The 19,139-nt window shown below is 36.7% G+C and overlaps 1 protein-coding gene across 3 annotated transcripts in view; it reads left to right on the top strand.

The window, feature by feature from the left end:
* CENPF (centromere protein F) overlaps window positions 1–16,790 on the top strand; it is a 35,037-nt gene extending 18,247 nt beyond the window's left edge. For all 3 annotated transcript variants that reach the window (XM_040057466.2, XM_040057467.1, XM_040057468.1), the window contains exons 12-20: window positions 272–3,711; window positions 4,217–6,505; window positions 7,059–7,199; window positions 8,246–8,422; window positions 9,216–9,377; window positions 10,632–10,818; window positions 11,514–11,993; window positions 13,245–13,438; window positions 15,964–16,790. In XM_040057466.2, the coding sequence (XP_039913400.1) occupies window positions 272–3,711; window positions 4,217–6,505; window positions 7,059–7,199; window positions 8,246–8,422; window positions 9,216–9,377; window positions 10,632–10,818; window positions 11,514–11,993; window positions 13,245–13,438; window positions 15,964–16,164 (7,271 nt within the window). In that variant the 3' untranslated portion in view covers window positions 16,165–16,790. The remainder of the gene's footprint in view (window positions 1–271; window positions 3,712–4,216; window positions 6,506–7,058; window positions 7,200–8,245; window positions 8,423–9,215; window positions 9,378–10,631; window positions 10,819–11,513; window positions 11,994–13,244; window positions 13,439–15,963) is intronic.
* Window positions 16,791–19,139: the final 2,349 nt, after the last annotated feature.

The following is a 19,139-nucleotide window of genomic DNA, read 5'->3' as shown; positions in this document are numbered from 1 at the left end:
TGAACTTATCAGCAAATTTGTTTTCATAGAACCTATTTTAAATAGAGAACTTCTGTCTTGCAGCTTCTTTATGGAAAGCTGATTGTATGTAGTGCCTGATTGCCTAAGGTAATATAAAGATCCTTCAGTGATATAAGTTAAGAGTAATGCTTTGCAGTAGAATGAGGATTGAAAATAGTAAAAGCAAATAGTAACATCTCATCTAGAAAGTTATCAGTAGACTTGCCAGCATTGACTGGCAAAGACTTGATGGTATTTTTTTTTTCTACAGATAAGAATGCCGTTCAGGAAGTGGAGCTGAAGTTACTGGAAGAGAAGTTTAAAAGGCAAGAGAGCTCAGTTTCACTGGAGAACCTGAAAATAGCTTTAGCTGACATGGAAAAGCAACAAGAGTCTACCCGAGGTCTCCTCAAGGAAAAAGATAATCATATTAAAGAACAAGAATGTAAAATAAATAAGATGGAAGGAGAATCAGAGGCTTTGCAGAGACTCCTTGAATTAAAGCAGAGAGAATGTGAAGAATTGAAGAAAGAGACTACTGTTTTTTCTCAATGGAAAAATGAAACTGATCATCTTATAAATAAACTTAAGTCTGAAAAGGAAGGTATGCTGGCTCATATTAATGACTTGGAGAGTTCCCTTCAAAGTCAGCAAAGCAAAAATCATGAGCATAGTGAGACACTTAGAATGATGCAAACTGAAAGTGACAGGAAATCCACAGAGATTAGAGAACTTAAAGGTATGCTGGAATGTAAAAGTGCAGAATTAGAAGAACAAAAAAAAGCTTTTGATGAACTTAAACAGAAAGCAGAATGTTCTGATAAAAAGTACTGCAAAGAGATAGAAAATATGTCCTGTAAAATATTCCAACTCACCAACCAAGTTGCTGAAGTAGAAGAAAAGTTACAGTTGGCAGCAAGTCAAGGACTGCAAAGGGAGCAGTGCTATCATGACCTGCTTGGTGAATATGAAAAAATCTGCTGTCTGATAAAAGCAAAAGATACTTCAGAAATGATAGAAGATGGAGAAGTTAATTTACAAAGCAGACAGGATAAGACTCCTTTGGATAATATGCAATTTGCAGCAATGGATTCCAACACTGAGGATCATGGAGGTACAAGAGCTCATCTAGAAATGGGTAAAACTAAGGATCTTGCTAATTTACAAGAGCAGATCTCTTTTCTTGAGAGTTCTTTAGTGGCTCAAAAGCAGCTGAATTCAAATCAGCAGCAGCAGTATGAAAACTTACTGCAAATAAAGAGTGAAACAGAACAAAGGTTATTTGCAGTAGAACAGATGCACAAAAACTTTGTGACAGAAACCGAGCAGCAGATCAGTAACTTGCAAGCGGGTATTTCAGCACGTCAGGAATTAGTTGAAAAAACTTCAGCTGCTCTTGAGGAAAAGGACATGCAACTGCAAACTCTGAATGAAAGGCTAGAAAACAGACAAGTTGAGCTTCAGGATTTAAAGATCAATAATAAATTGCTTGAGGATTCACTAAGACAGCTGAAGATCATGTCTGAAACATGGGGTTCAGAGAAGAAGGACATGTCTTCAATGATTTGCTCATACAGTAAAAAAGTTGGTGAACTTACTGAAGAAAACGCAGCCCTTAGGGATTTAAGCAGTGCTTTAAAGCAAGAACAAATAACTTTACTGGAGGCAAATAAAAATATTTATGATAGTTTAAAGGAAAGAGAAGAAATAATTTCTGAAATGTCTGGAAAACATGAGGAGGAAAGACAGCTTATTGAATCAAGAACTGAAGAAATCAAAACTGAGCTTGAAGTTTTGCAGGCCAAGTATAAATCAGTAGAAGAAGAAAATGGAAAAATTATGAACATTCTGAGAGAGCAGACAATTGAATTAGATGAAAAAAAAGCAAAATTAGAACAAGAGAAACAGGTACTTAGTGAGAATGAAGAAATCTTACATAAGCTAATAGCCTCAGAAGAAGTAAAAAAGGATTTGGTTCATGAACTTCAGCAATTGCAGTCAGAATTTTCCAGCATCCAGCATGGGCCTTCTGTGGAGCTTGACTGTTTAAGCCAGGAAAAGTTAAATGTCAGGACAACACAAAATACAGTGCAAGAGAAATGTGGCTTTGTATTTCAAGAAAAGGAGCAATTGGGGAAGGAACTACCTACAAAAAATGAACCTCTAATGTGCAGTGTTAATTGTGGACAGACACTCTGTTCAGAACAGTTGAGAAAATCCATGGAAGAAAAGGACATTGAGCTGAATAAATACCAGGTTAAACTTGAGCTTCTTCAAATGGATTTTGAGGATAGCGAACTCTCTCTAGAGAACTGCAGGTTAGAAGTGATCCAACTGGAGACTGCTTTAAAAGGTATGGAAGTAGAACTTGAGAAAAGTGTGAGAGAGAAAGAGAGACTGCAGCAAGAACTGCTGTCTGCTAAAGAAATGAAAACTGCAGATTCTTCGCTTAAAGTATTAGAGGAAGATGGCCACTCACTGGAGTATAATTATGGTGACATTTCCCAGGATTGTGGCAGAAGAGGAGTAGATGACTATCCTTCCTCAGTGTTGCTGGCATCGTCTTTGCAGGTAACAATAAACCAACTAACTGAGCTTGAGAAAATGTGTGAGATGTTGCAGAGTGAAAACACTGCTTCAGCCTCTGGATTCAAAGATGCAAAAACCAGTGGTCCCACAGGTATTGTGGAAGAGGAGAAAGATGATGTAATGAATGCAAACAGTGATTTAAAAGCTGAGAAAACTGTTCTTCCTGATGAACTTATGGATCAAAGTGATAACAGTGATCTCAGAATGTGTTCTGATAATAAGGAAATGTCCTTCAGACTTAAAGAATGCAGTTCTTCTGACTATGAAGATTTAAAATTGTCCAGCAAAGAAGTTAAGGTACACTTCGCTGAAGTAAGAGAGAAGCTTTTGACTTTCCAGAATGAACACCTAAAATTGTATGAACAGCACTGTAGTATGAGCTCAAAGATATGTGAGCTGCAGTCTTGTATTGAAATACTGAAAGCGGAAAATTCTTCATTGTCGACAAGTCTGAGCAGTGCTCATGTAGATTCTGTGCAAGTGTCACTGTCATCCAGCCAAAATGACACGCTGCCTAAATTAGATGAAACTAAGGCCATGGATTCTTCCTCAGCCCTTTCTGTAAATCCCTGTTTGTTAGAAGTAAGTGAGGTGGTTGATTCTCCTAACAGTGGTTTGTGCAAATGGACAGAGGAAATGAATCTGACAGACAGCTCTGTAGAAGTAATTTCAGAGGATGCAGCAGAAGTTTTGGTTGAAAAGTGTCATAATGATCGCAATTTGCGCTCTGTTAGCAAGCTCAGGAGTATTATTCCAAGAAAATCTAACCTTGAAAATAGAATTGAAGAACTTAAGACACTCTGTCAGACATATGAGAAGGCCATCAAGGTACTTGAAGATCAGTTTCATGTTCAAGAGAATATGAAAAATGAGGAAATACAAGAGCTGAAAGAAGTTATACTTTCTGAAAGGAAGGAAATAGATCATCTCAAACAGCAAAATCTATCTGAAAAGGAAGAATGGCAGAAGAAGCTGAATACTGTGACTATGGAGATGGAGTGCAAACTGGCAGCAGAAAGAAAACAAACAGAGAATCTCTCTTTGGAGCTGGAAGCAGCAAGACTCCAACTACAGGTCCTTGATTTAAGTTCTCATTCACTGCTGTGCACAGATATTGAAAATGTAAGTAATTGCTGTCATGCCATTAAGTTTTATGTAAATCTGTTGATTTGTAGTCAACCAAATAGAATTTTTGCAGTAAAATCTGTTTAAAATTCTGCCTCACAGAAGCAGTACTATTTTTTTGGAGAAAGAAGAAAAATAATCCATACTTGAGCTGTAATCTTTGTCTCTTTAGTAATACCAATAATAGTTCACTTTGTCATGTAGACACATATTTTCCCAAAATACAGAAGGATGTGGTCTTTGCACAGTCTTTCAGCAAATTTATCTGAAATTTCTCCCTCAATACCTTCAAAACCTTTTGGCCAAAGATGTGCGCAAAAATAAGTGTCAATCCTTTCTGTAAGAAAGGAGACTGAAGTAGGGAGGGACGATATCTATTTATTTTGCGTAAGAGCAGGAACTTTACCAGTTTAAAGTTTTAAAACTTACCTTTTTTTTCTTATATGTATTCTTCCCCCTCTTTTTATTTATAATTTAATTGATTGATTCTTATTCTTTGCAGAACATAGAAGACAATAGTCCTTATAAATTGAGAGTGCCTGTGGAAAACTCAGCTCTGAAAAACAATCTTGAAATAATCCCCATTGAGAAAACGGCTGCAGGAGATGCTTCTGTGTGTGAAAATGAAGCTGAGACTGTTGAAGCAAGATCAATGGAAGATTGCACTGAGAAAATTTCTGGAGAACTTGAGTATAAAAATATGTCAGTAAAAACAACCAGCCCCTCAGACCATGCCAGTGCATTGTCATTTTCCAATAGTAGGGTTTTGAGTGCTGGGTATTTCTGTGAAAATCAAATAACCACTGAAATACTTCAGGAAGAAGCAAAACAACACACTGCTGAAAATTTGAAGCTGATCTATGAGACAGAAAAAAACTCAAACCATGTTGATTTAAAAATGAAAGTTGAGCAGTCAAACTCAGAGATAAACTTCCAGGAGGCACAAATAATTTCAAATAGCTCAGCTTTTGCAGAACTGGAGGAAGCTACTGTAGCTGTTAAGGAAGAAAACTGTGGCAAAAAGGAAAAACAAAGACCAGTTTCTGTCAATAGGCAGGAATTCTCTCTTCAAGTAGTCTCATTAGAGAAAGAACCTGAGAACCTGAAGTCTGAGCTGGAGATAGGTGAAATTAGATCGCCTAATGCAGCAGACACATTTGATGATGTAGAAATGACCAAGAGAGCTGGTCAGGAACAATTTCTTGTAGGTGTAAATGAACAGGGGAGTCCAAATTCTGAGCAAGTTAATATTGAGAATTATGCCTTGTTCATAGACCATGACACTGAAATGCTTCAGGCAAAATGTCAACAATTAGAAAGGGAGAGAGAAGTTAATCTGAAAACTATTTCTAGCTTTCAAAAGCACCTTGTTTCTGTCACAGCTGAGAGAAACTATATTGGCCAAGAACTGAGTATTTTGTCTGAAAGCAAAAAGGAGCTGGACCAGAAGTGTCAAAAACTACAAGAGAAATTAAAAGAATTAGAGTTAAGTGAAATGGATTCTACTGGATTCATTAGAAGGTTAGAGGATGAAGTGAGGACACAAGCAAATTTGCTTGAGGCTGCAAAATCTGATGTAAATCAATTATCCAATGAAAAAGATTATCTTCTTCAGAAGCTGCAAAGTTTAGAAAATGATGCTGCATCTTTCACCTTAGAAAAACAAAAATTCCAGAATGAAGCAGCAGATTCAAAGAAAGAAAAAGAGCTGATTGCAAGAGAGTTGGTAACGATGCAGCATAAATTAGATTCATCAGAAATAGAAAATTCAAAGCTTTCTAAATCTTTGGAAGGCTTGTTAATGGAAAAAGGAGAACTTGCTGCAAGACTCAGCTCAGCACAGAAAGAAGCAGACCAATTGCGATGTGGAATTGAGAAGCTGAAAGTAAAAATTGAGTCAGATGAGAAGAAAAAACGTCACATTGCTGAAAAGCTGAGAGACAATGAACGGAAAGCTGACTCTCTTCAGGATAGAATAGAGAGGCTTGAAAGGGAATTGGAGATGTCAGAGAAAAATCTAGAAGATACAATTATTGAGCTGGAGACTGCCAAAGCAGAGGCAGAAACATTAGCAACAGATATGGAAGAGATGACTGAAAAGCTGAAATGTTCTAACTTACAAATTGATGTCCTCACCTCACAAAAAGAATGTTTGGCTAAAGATTTAAAAGAAATGCAAGAAAGATTCCTTGAACTAGAGTCCTCAAATTTGACTTCAGCAAAACAGTTGGAAGAAAAGGAGGAAGAAAAGATACAAATCAAAGATGAGTTTGAAAATGCTGTGGCGTTGCTGAGATCTGAGCTCAAAGATGTGACTGAGAAATTAGAATTTTCATGCAAGAAGGAAGCAGATGCTAGAGCAAAAGAGCAAGTCTTGATTAATCAGGTGGCTCGTCTTGAGAAAGATAAAATAATGCTGTTACAGGACTGTCAGGAAATAAAAAATGAAAACATCAAATTGGATCAAGAAAAGGAAGTACTTGTTCAAGAATTGATGAATTCTAAACAAAAACTCGATGAAAAGGTGCAGGAAAATGGTGCTCTTGAAAAGCAGGTGAATGAAAAGGTAGCACTTTCTTTGCAGCTGACTCACATGCAGCATGAACTTGAGTGCTGGCACCAGGAAAAAGAGAGGCTGCAGAAACTGATTGCTGAGTTGAATCTGAAGGAGCAACATTTTTCTGATGGTGAAACCTCTCCGGGTATCCTGAATGTTCTAAAAATGTCTTTTAAAGACCTTGAGAAGGAACTGGAATCTGCACTTTGTGAAAATAACACTCTACATAAAAAGGTAATATGATTTCCATTAGGGTAGAGTTCCCTTTGTAGAAGCAAGGATAAAGTGTCCTCTGGGAGTCCCTCTTCCTTAATAAATTTAATCCTAAAATAATTTTAACCTCAGACTTTTGCAAGAAACATCCTATTTTTAAAATTTTGTTTTCCATACCATCATAAATTTTCATTGAAGTTACAGAGCTGGAAAGCACGGCATTGTTTTGCATAGGATGAATGAGAAGGTAGATTGAAAGTAGACATAGGAGTTTTAGCAACCAAATATTGCGGGATAGTTTCCTCTTTCCTGTAGAAGAAAAGGAGAAAACTCAGTCACCAAATACAAATTTGTTCTTTCATATCAAGAATAAATACTTTGGAAGCTCCAGAGAAAGTGAAACAATAGTGCACTTGCCATGTGAAAACATCATTACCCTGTTGTGATTCTTGCTTAAAACTTGACCAACTATGGGAATAAAATAATCCATTTTAGAAACTGCTTGTTACATATAAGCACATTCTTTGGAGGTCTTGACACATCTTAAAAATAAGTCTGTAAAATTTTATTTCAGGTAAATGAACTGACTGAAAGTCAAATTGAGCTGCAAGTCAAACTAGATAATACTGAACAGAAGATTGCCCAATTACAGGAAGAAAGAAATAAACTTGCTGAAGAAATGCAATGTGTTCAAGAACATTCAGAGAAGAACGAAGTAAGTTACTCCATCTGCAGTATATTTGTGTAGAGGGCCAGATGCTCAAGTACAGTACAGGGGTGGAGTCTGGTCAAGGGAGTCTGTGATGATGTACAGTATTAGAGGTTATTGCTTCCAAATTTCAAAAAATCCAATGTTCTCTTCTGAGATAAAATGATTATTTAATAGGTTTTTTTCTCTCTTCCTTCCATCCAAGCTGTATTTTCTTGGAATAAAGGCCACTGCTGGTTAGCTAGACATTGTTTAGTATTGAGAAATTCTCTACTTCAGGCTTTTGACCATCAGACTGAAGAGGTCAGATAAGAAAACATTTTTCAAAACTACTTTCAGTGTTTCAGTTGTGCTGAAATAATTCAGGACAAAGTCAAGGAAGAATCAGTTTTGGAGCCTTTATTTTTAAGTTGTTTGCATTTAATTCTAATAAGCTATTTTATCATCTAGACAACCTTAGGTCTTGTTTGTGACCAATATTATGTCTTCAAACCAGTTTATGTGGTCACCTGACCTACTAACTTTATTTACAAAATTCTGTAACCAGCGGCTTGTTTTTATTGTGACATTGAGGATTTTGAGTGGGAAAAGAACAGGGATTTCTGCGACTTTCAGAAATCCTAAATGGAAATATAGGCCAGCTGTCCAAAAACTAGTAAAAAAAGTGGATGAAAATGAAAATGCTTAGAAAGTTTTGTCTTGTTAAAGAGTGTGAGGAAAATGACCCTTAACACCTCTCAAGTTGCTCTCAGAGGGAACAGCGTTTGAAGACGTTAAGCTTTGATTTTGGCAGTGCTGCTTGATTTAACACTGTTGGCAAACTTGCCCTTGTTTTCTTTTATGAAAACCTTCCTGTGCTTCCTGTCCTACCTTTTGTGTTCAGGTGTTATCTTCTTTGATTACAGTGTGTTTAGCCACTGTTAAATATCTTTTTCTTACCTAATTGTTTTTGAAAATTCAAAATTGCTTCAGATTTAAACAGTTTAATGGGTCAACTCTTTCTCCATTGAGATAATTCCAAATACCAAAGAATGTACTATTACTATTTATAGATTCAGCTGCATCTAACAACTTCAGAAAAAAATGAACTGGCCAGGAGTTTGGAAATGGTCAAGAATCAACTACAAGAAAAAGAAATTGAAATTAAAAGAGAAACATCAGAATACAAAGACAGATTACTTCAAGCAGAGAAAGAGCATCAGGATGCTCTGACAGAAACTAACCGAAAGGTAAATCAAAAAATAGGAAGAGTAGTGCTGTGAACTTTTAATTCAGTTCTATGTACGTTACAAAAGCTTGCTGATCCTCTTGCAAAAAAATTTATCTTTGCTAACAATATTTCCAAAATCATATACTTATAAAATAAGTATATGTTTCCAAAAACATATACTTACCTTGGAACTTAGTAAGTGTTAAATTAACTTTTTTCCATATAGCAAGCATGTCAAAGTGGATTTGTCTCACAACTACTAAGCATTTAATCTATAAAAATTCACTGGGACCATAACCTTAAAAAAGGGAAAACAACAGTATGTTTAATCCAGGAAATGGTTGTTTTGGTAGGAATAGAGAAGAAAATTTAACAACTTCATGATATAAGGACAAATTTGTTGGAAATATACTTGTCAGGTGTGCCATATGCAAAGAGCCATCAACTATTCTGCAGAAATGTCTGTGAACATTTACTTGAGGCCAGTAGAACACAGGCAAATAACCTACTATAGTTGTTTTGTAGTAGTTTTCATTCTTATTAATATAAAGTATATGTAAGAACAAGTTATAGTAAAAGATAAGGATTTTCTTTTGACAGGCTTCTTAGAGGCAAGTTTGTAGTATTAGAAATATGTACTTGAGACAAATTGCTCTTTGAATTTTAAACCCCTCAAAACACAACTATTAAATTTGCTGTGGAATTCCTGTGGGTTTGTGATATGCTGGTACAACTTTAAAAGGTACGTCTTTAAAATACAACTCAGTGTCCTTTTTGGTATCATAGTAATTAGGCATATTTTCGTTCTCTAGAATGAAGTTGAAATTGAGGCCTGTCATGAGAAGATTAGTTCACTGGAGCACTTTATCAACTCACAAAAATTGGAAATTGAGCATTTGAAGTCAAATAAAGAACAGCTAAATAATTCCCTTAAAGAAGCTAATCAAGCCTTAGGAGAACTCCTAAAAACTAAGGTAAGAAAAACCCCGAAGTATGACAAATTACATGAGATTCCAGACATTGTGTAGTAAAATAAACATAGGTTTGGGAACCAGAACTTTGGCTTGACTTTGGTACAGCCTTTGTTTCACTAAAGAGAAAATAGAGCCTGGAGAAAGCATTGTTACTATTGATGTACATTAGAAAAATTCTCTTCTGTGTGGCATGACTGAGATCACACAAGATTGGTTTCTGTGACCCTAAACACAGCAATCTATTGACTACAGTACACTGAACATTGCAGCTGAGCTAAAACATGGTTAGAATTCACTCAAAGAGGCTTTGCAGTGCCTCAGTTTTCTGTTCGTTAATTACTTTGATGGTAAAATGTACCATGGTCTGTCCCTAGGCATTAGTTTGATATATTGCTCTTGATTCAGCTTTTTCAGTTCCATTTTATATAGAATTCTCATTACAGCTATTAACTAGTGTAATTCTATGACAGAGTTATTCTCAGGGATGCTGAAATATGAGCTACGGATAACTGGGAACAGTTCTTGGTTTGCGTTTTGGTAGCACAGATAAAACTTCACTGTCCATATACTGAACTTCTGTACCAATCACTGCCTTCTCCTTGTTTTCTGGATGGTTTTGGTCTTTTTTTGGTGCTGCTTCAGTCTGATTTATTTCTGGCTCCAACTATGTTCTCCCACTTCAGGTATTAGTGTCTCTCTAAATTAACTCTTGAAGCAACAGACAATTCCACTTACATGCACTGAAGTACAATAGGCTCATCTTGCTCAACAGTTCTTAGGGCCCTCCGCTGTGGTGTTAATTTGGTTGATAAGAGCAGTCCAAGAATAAAGTCCTGTGGGATGTGTGCTAGAAAACAGCGTATCCGTGGAAGTGTCAATGGAGCAGAGAAAGCTACTAGTTGTGCTCACTCTGGTATTTGCATGTAGGCTGGTACCAGACCATGGAAGGATAAAATGTTCAGGTTGGACATTGCTTCACAATGCTTTCTTTGCTATAGGAAACAATGTAAAGCATTGGAAGGGGCTGCCCAGGGAAGTGGTGGAGTCACCACCCCTGGAACGGTTCAAGGAACAGCTCAAGGTAGCCCTTAGTGCTATGGAGTAGTTGATATGAAGGTGTTCGGTCAAAGGTTGCACTTGATGATCTTGGAGGTCATTTATAACTTCAGTGGTTCTGTTACTCCATTTGATATTATAATATTTAAAAGGAGGAATTATGTTTCTGGTGAAATAGCTAAATTTCTTATTTTTTAGGCTGATAAGTGTAACATTATAATTCAGCTGAAGAAGGAAAATGAATATGCCCACAGTGAAGTGCAGATGTGGATGAAATCCTGCAAGCAGCTGGAACAGGAAAAGGAAGTGTTGCAGAAACAACTAGCTGAACATGATGAGCTGCTAAAGAGGGAAAATCTGACTATGGCAAAGCATGATAAAGAAGGTAACTGAATCTAGATTGTTTCAATGCTTTCTGAGTGGTGCATTAATCTGTAAAACTTCCTTGTTCCCTGAAATGCCCACTTGCATATGCGGCTCTAGTACAGAGCATGATTCTTAACTAGGATAAAAAATTACAAGAGCAAATGTCAAACATTTTCAAAATCTAGCTGATCTTTTTTTCTCTTAAAGTAGTTGTTTCTCTTCTCAGAAACAACACTTGGTTCTGAATAAATACATTATGTGTTACATTTTTGGTGTTGAAGAAAAGGGGTGTTTTTCTTATTACGCAAGTTTTGTGTGCAAGTTCTTTTATCATTTTCCAGCAAGCTTTTCCCTTTGGTTCTTGTGCTTTGTTCTTAATATTTTAGCGCACCTCATGAGATTCACTGTATTCTAAATGATACTTAAAGCAAGTTAAGGGTGCATACAGAGAGTTAAGAAATTACAAAATGAGAGGGAAAATGTTTCCCCATGCACTGGTCAAGAATTCTTTTCAAAATTTGCACATTTGTTCTCTATTTAACAGATATTATTATGCCTGTTGCATTACTGAATTTGTTTCACAGTAATTTTTTTGTAGTTGCACTGTTACAGAACATGTGTAATCAAAAGATGTGTGACCATTGCATTATAAATTCTCACATATGTATCTTTTACTATGCCAGTTATATAAATAGTTGTGTTTTTCTTTGAAAGATGCTGATCATAATGCCATTACAGAAGAAATTAAGTTAAAATTGGAAGAATTGCAGGAATCTACAGAAGTGAAGACCAGAGAAGCAAATGAGAACTTGGAGAAATACTGTTCTCTAATTGTTAAATATCATAAACTAGAGGAAGCAAATGAGATGCTAAAAACACAAGTCAGTTTGTTGAGTACTCAGCTGAAACAGGGAGCGAGTGATGCTGTCAGCACTCCTTTGCTGAATTCAGAGAAGTCGTCAATAGAAAAGGGAACGCACGCTGTCAAAGACAGAAGGTCAGATGAAGAAACCACTAAGCTTTCAAGTAAAAGGCAGAGACATGAATACAGCAGGAAAGAAAACGGAGAACCAAGATCTCCTGCTCCAGAGACTTCATTGAAAAAGAAAAGGAAATGTGATATCTCTCAAAATCTGCAGGGTCGGGACAGCACTGACTGTGAGTTGGATGGGCTTCCAGAAATAGTGCAAAAAGGTATTTATGTCTTGTAAAGGCAAATGTTCTCTGAGCACGGCACAGGTGTGCTTTTCTCTTCTGTTTCGTTGATTGGCTTTCACTCTTGAGTAGATGACTATGCAGACATTTTTGGTGACAGAAATGGAAGGTGAAAGGAGTCCATGAGACATGTGGCAGCTGGTGTCAAGTTAGCTTTTGTGGAGTGCTGGTGTTTGACCAGCAGAACACATTTCTGTTGGATTAATAACTCCTCTTCTGCTTAAAGTTAAATGGTCGTAGCAGTATCCTGTGCTACCATCACCTCACTCACATGCGTAGTGTGCAGTAAGGCAACTGGAGACTAGAAGCTACGGAGTATATTGGTGTTTGGAGGGAAGTTCAGGTGTGTTCCCCAAGTGTGTGCTATTCATGTGCTTTTATTTCTTTCAATACCAGTAATTAGAAGTGCGTTAATTTGCAAAACGTTAAATCGACTAAAATTTCTCGAGTTGAAATTGACTTGCCCATAGCACTAAGACATTAACATCTTCATGAGAGCTCACTTTCCATCTGCTATGAATGCCATGAAATTAGGTAGCCTGATATTCCATATAAGGGTTCACTGCAGCAGAGGGTAACTGAGAAGACTGCACAAATCAGGACTTGAAAAATATCAAGTAAGTTCGACTACCTTTCAAGTTGTCCTTTATAATTAATGTAATTGCCACCATTAAAGGACAAACCATAGGGATACTGAATAGCCTCAGCTTTGGTGGTCATTCCCAGAAATCAGGATTTCTAAGGCTAAACATTATTTGCATTTCACTTTGTTACCAGCATTACTGTATCTTCTAAAAATAGCCCTGTTCTGAGGGCATATGTGCCAGTTCATGTTTGAGTTTTAGGCTAGATAGAAAGATAATAAGCAGTCTAAAACAAGAGCATCATGTCACAGTATCATGAATTACCAATACTGGTTTTCAGTTGGAAATTACTTTCCACATAATAATGTTCCTGTAAAGAAAAAGACCAAACACTTGTTTGATTTTTTTTTTTTTTCCCCCCTATAGAATTCCTCTTGTAATTCAATGGTTGTTCTGTGATATCTAAGTCTCACATTTGAATTTTGGAATATGCAAGATCTATTCAGCAATCTCTTTGTTCCATTTTTTCCAGTGGAACAGATGATTTATTTCAATCAGCTATTTTACTCCTATTGTGAAAAAAGAAATCCATTTGAGGAAGTGTGCTTGCTTTAGCTGATTTTTATAGAAGCTGTTTATTTTTCAGGGTTTGCTGACATCCCCAGTGTCAAGGTCAGCCCTTACATTTTACGCAGAACAACACTGCACCTCAGATCCAGTCCCCATCTGGCTTCCTCAAGTGAGAAAAGGCCTTTGCCTACACAGGGCTCACAGAAATGCAGACCAGGCCATCTTGGTGAGCGCTGCTGTTCGACACCTGGTGGCAGCAAACCACTAAAGGTAACTTGGAAAAACTTTATCTGGGTATAAAAGTCATGGGGAAGACTTAATGCATTCACTAAATGTATTCATCTTGCCAAGTAAATTTGAGGACATATCATCCTTTATGTTCCTCAACAATACAGTGGAGAGAAGATCGTAAGTACCTGAATGACTGAAACATGACATAGGTCTTGACCATCGTAGCAATCTGCAAATTGTTCATGTGCTGGCTGATATTTGTGAGCTCATAGGAACAACCAGTGAGAAATGTAAATTCAATACAGTTTCTTGTAATGGATATTGAAGAGCAGATATTCCTTGTACTGTGGCTTCTTAGGTTGCAGAGAAAGTAACCACCCACAAGACTAACCTCTGGGAGTTTGAAGTTTTCTGCGAACAGCTTTTCTTAGAATTTATAGAATAACTACAGGTATTTGAGAGACTATTAAACATGTGACTAGGGAACACTTGGATGTTAAAGAATGCGTTGTGTTGGGAGAGACATTAAATAGCAGCTAATTCCAACCTCCCTGCTACAGACAGGGACTCCTTCCACTAGACCAGCTTGCTCATGCTTACCAGACTTTGATGTTGTCAAAACAAATAAATACTACACAGTTATGTTTTGAAAGTGGATTTTTATTAATAAAAGGTTAGTAACTGTAGAACTGTAGTTCAGTAGTAGACACATTGCTGAATATTTCACAGTACCTCAGAGCAAGGTGTTCTTTCTAAGATGATGGAAAGGCTTTGCAGATTATAGAAAATTATTCTAACTTTAGGACAGAAATAAACTTTTTGCTGTCCAAACTTTGCTTCTCCAAAGTGTGTAACCATGTTATCTCAAGTTAAGCAGTAAGAGAATAGTTATTGCTATCTCTTTGTATTAGGGTTACACAGAAATATGTCAGTAGATAAAAATCTTTCCAGTTTGCCAGGCTACACAAAAATATTCTTTGAACAATCTTTTGTGGTCAAATTCTTTTGACTGGAATCTTGCACATAGCTTTTTGGGGTTTGTCTTTTCTTTTCTTTCATTTTTTAAAAAACAAAAGTTATTTTGTACTAGAATATAGTGTATGTTGGCAAGATACCAAAAGTAACTAAAGGCAAATGCCACATAGTTTAGTGGATACATAGCTTTTGAGGCCAGAAAGCACCATTGGGAAAATGAATCAGATCAGACCCATAATTTTTATAGCAATAGGAAATTGAAAAAATAATAGGGTGTTTTGCAGTGAGAGTGAATCCACTGGATTTGTGTATGTTGGTTCAAGGGATAATCACCCCACTTGCCAAGAGGTGCTTCTTACAGACATTGTCTGGAGGTCTGTGTTTTATTACTGTTTCATTAAGTGATGTCAATAAATTTTACTTATGGTCCTTTATGTCTGTTTCCCCATAACCTTAGAAACAAATGGTGTTGCTTGTAAAGAATCTGAGTAATGCAAAAAAGAAAGGAAGCCTCAGTCACAGAAAGTTGTGTAGTAATCACCTGCCGGCAGTGGTGTAAGCTTGCTGTAGATTCTTGCTGACCCATAGTCAGGGTTATGGCAAATAACAATTAATCAGTAATAATATTTTCTAATCCCTGGAGAAGGGATTTCCCAAACATTCCTCCTCTTTGTCTAAACTTGTATTGTCTAGGTCCAAGGACAGGCTACTCCTTACCTTCAACTAGACTGCAGTAATTAAGATTTCAGCATTGGTTTTGTACCCCCAAGTGTAAATATGCAGAAGTCATCAATTCACAAGAATTTGTGCCCTTTTCTCTTGGACACTGCTGAATATGTGTGTTGGTTTTATTTCAAGATGATGTACATCTGGGAATTTTTGGAGGAATTGCTCATATTGTTTCATCATGTGTTGAAACCATTAAAACGTGTTGTTTCATGTTGATATTAATGCAGTAAAAGGTGTGTTTAGTTTAAAAAGTGAAATAAACCTTGTTTCCTTATTTTTGACAGGTACTTGTATCTACTTTATTTCAAATACCCAGTTTCAAACTGTTGCAAATTTCTCAAGGTGTTTCAGAAGTGCCTGTCATGTTCATATGCAAATTTATTCACTTTTCTATGTGAATTTAATGCAGAATTTAAACTGAGTGCTTTGACTGCACATCGGTCAAAATGTGAAAGCAGTGGTTTCTGCCCAGATGTCAGCAAAAAAAGTGACACCTATGCTTTATGTTTGTAGAATGTGTACAGAAAAAATTAAATACAGCTCTTGGTACACACAACCAGGTACTTTAGTAAACAGCTTGAGAGTACTGTCCCTTTTTTCTGTTCCTGGAAAATAGCTTGCCAGCAGTGTAGCAGATATTTCATCTCATACCACAACAAAGCAAGAGTTATCAAGCCTCACTGTGTTGTGTATTCAGAGTGATAAGTGCCTTAAAAATATGTTTTTCTGCTTTCAATATGTCTATGTCTTTTGTAAATTCCCAATATTTAGTCTTCTGCAGCAAGTCATTCGACCCAAATCAGAAAGCTAATAAGGCTTTCCACTACCAGTAAACAAGGATGTTTTTGTTTGTGTTACAGGAAAATGATGTGCAGCAGTTCCAAGCTTTTCCACCGATGAATTCTACATCAAGGTCACCGCTTTGCCCACATAAACAATCCCCAAAACCTCTCTCTGATAATACTAGGGACAGCTGTACAATACACAAAGTAAAAAACTCCCTAAATGAACAAGGATTATCTGAGCAAGATGAGCAAAAAGAAAATTGTAAGGTGCAGTAAATCTGGCTTAGTCACTACTCAGAATAACTGGTGATCCAAACCAGTTTGTTATATAAATATCTGAACTGTATGGAGGGCACCATTTTCTCTTCTCCAATGAATAAGGATATATGGGCTCTGCAGAGCTTCTTTGTGAGTATTTACTAGTACCAAAAGTCACTCAGACTTGTGAAATTATAGTGAAGAGATAAAATTGATCTTTTTATAGAATCACAGAATAAATTAGGTTGGAAGACACCTTTGAGGTCACTGAGTCCAACCAATGACCTAACATCACTTTGTCAACCAGACCCTGGCACTGAGTGCCACATCCAGTCTTTTCTTAAACACCTCCAGGAATGGTGATTCCACCACCTCCCTGGGCAGCCCATTCCAATGCCCAATCACTTTCTGTGTAGAACTTCTTCCTAATGTCCAGCCTAAACCTCCCCTGGTGCAGATTGAGTCTGTATCCTCCTATCCTGTTGCTGGTTAACTGAGAGAAGAGACCAACCCCCACCTGGCTACAGCCTCATTTTAGATGTAATTGTAGAATTATGATTGTAGCATTTTCTGTAAATACTTCTTTATATATCTGTTAAAAAAATTAAACTATAGAAAAAGTGGCCACATGTTGCCATGCAGTTAATTGTTGCCATTTTTATTGTGTACCAACAGTTGACTTATAAATGGAAAATAAACTCACTTAAGTTATCTAAAAATGCTAGTTTCCAGGAAAAATGTGGCAAACACTATTGGATAATTCAAAATGAAGTAATGATTTTACTTTCTAGGTGAAAGACAAAAATATAGTACCAGCCAGAAAGTGCATCCAGTGCACAGTTCTAGTGTCCTGTGTGTTGGTATCCCTTCTTACTGATGGAATAATAGTGTGCAAATAGGGGTGAGACATGATTCAAACAAAGCCAAAGAGCACAGTCTTATTTCCCTGAAACTAAGCATCTGACAATGTGTACTTCCCCGGCTGAAGGTCTTATGTTGATCTTCACATCTGCCAAATGGCCCTTGGCCAACCAGGAATCCTCAGCAAGATGGGGGTGAGCACTTTGTACCAGGCCAGAAAGGACCCTGTAACAACAAATCTGTTCTTGTTCTAGCAGCAGTGGTTGTCTGCTGCTCCTCTGCAGGTCACCCTTCACCTTGACAATGCTTAACCTCAAATCTGTCTCAGAAAATCATTGAAGACTTGTACCTGATGTAATGAGAATGGATGGGTTGGGGAATGGTCAAGCAGTATCTGCATGGAATTCCCTAGGTTACCTCCTTTTCATTCAAATAGCATTTAAGATTCCGGTATCATCAATACCAGAGAAGTAACTCCATCCAGTTCATGGAAGTACACTTGAATTTAGGATGATTCATTACAAAAATGCTCCCCCTAGCTTGTGGATCTCAAAGGTCTAACAGGGCTTTGCACACACCAATTTAACACTATAGAAAAGGTTGACATCAACCACATCAGTCATTATCCAACTAAACAGAAATTACTTTCTGATCATTTGCATTATCCTTGCCTATCCTTGCCTGGCCAGGTATTAGGGAAATCAAGCTCCTGTATGTGAGCAGTATTGCCCTAAAGCTCCAAGATGCACAGCAGAGTGGCATTTTCACATTCTTATTGTTACTGTGTTAGAAAGAAGTGGTTTCTTCTTTCAACAAAAAATGTGCAATGATGTTTTCTACTCCTTGAAAAAGGTTTCTGAAAATAAGAGACAATACTTTTGTTTCAAGTTGAACTTTCGGAGTATAATGTTACCTTCTACTTTCAAGCTTCGATTTACCCTCAAATCAGAGTGGTTTTCTCTTTTTACATATACATATCTCCATTGTTCTGCCTTTCTTATGGTATTGTCTGTTAGAATGCAGTCAGTTTAGGAGATCAAATGATCTACTCATCAGTCTAACAAAAAAATTTCAACATTTGTATTAAATGTGTATGACAGGCAAATGAAAATAATTTTCATTTTCCAAAAGATCAAAATCTTGCCACACATGTGGCAAGTAACTAGATATACCTGTGCTTGGCATCACATCAGTAGATACTGTGCCTTTTTCTTAAACATCTTGTTTGTTAACTCAAGTGTTAGGTAATTAAAACAATCCTTATGGCACTATGCCAAAAGACATCTTCCAAAGACACTGAAAGGGGCCCACCTTAAAAAGATGTATTTTGTTGTCTCATCTTATGTCAGGATACTGTCAAAGCTCATAAAAGCTAAATTATTTCAGACCAAGTTTTGTATCTTGAAATTATTTAGGGATCTTCTGAAGAATTACAGCAATTAAAAAAAAAATTGTCTTGAGGTAGAAGTATGAGTATGAAGAGGCTTTGGTAGCCGATAATAGAAAAAAACCCAAACAAAGCTGGTGTGTTTTATTTATCCAAATCATTGTTTTTCTATTTTAATCTGATACCTTGAAAAGTGTCCCACTTGGAGAAGAGTGTGGAAAAAACATCTATCTTTAGAAAGCTGTCTAATCTTAACCAGAAAAATTTGAACAACTATGTTATAATGAAAGAAGTGACTAGCACGAGTAAAAGAAAGCATTGAGACTTTAGTTGCTACATATTTTCCTACTTGGCTGCATTTGTATTTTATAAGCCTTTATATTTCATTAAGTGTGAAATGTTTGCATTTTGAAAGATTACAATGTCTGGGTTTTTTTAGCAATGAGTATGTATTGGCGTTCTGGGTAGTCTTAGCTTTTCGATGTAGGTTAAGATTTTAAAGAGGTCTTGGATTAATGCCTGTTGATAGTGGGACTTAATATTCTACATTCCCTTGCAAACTGATGAGACTTCAGGTCACAATCCACATAGGGAAGCTCTATCAAGAACATAATTTCCAACCTATCTGTATATAAAGCATGCAGAGCAAAAAAATCAGAGTGCCTCATCAGGATTCCTAGTAGGATTGCATAAGGATGCGTTTTGTCATCTCTCCATAATGAATGAAAGGACACTTGGATGTGGC

This window comes from Hirundo rustica, chromosome 3 (assembly GCF_015227805.2).
Source record: "Hirundo rustica isolate bHirRus1 chromosome 3, bHirRus1.pri.v3, whole genome shotgun sequence".
Taxonomy (NCBI): domain Eukaryota; kingdom Metazoa; phylum Chordata; class Aves; order Passeriformes; family Hirundinidae; genus Hirundo; species Hirundo rustica.
This window is presented reverse-complemented; position numbering and strand designations above follow the sequence as displayed.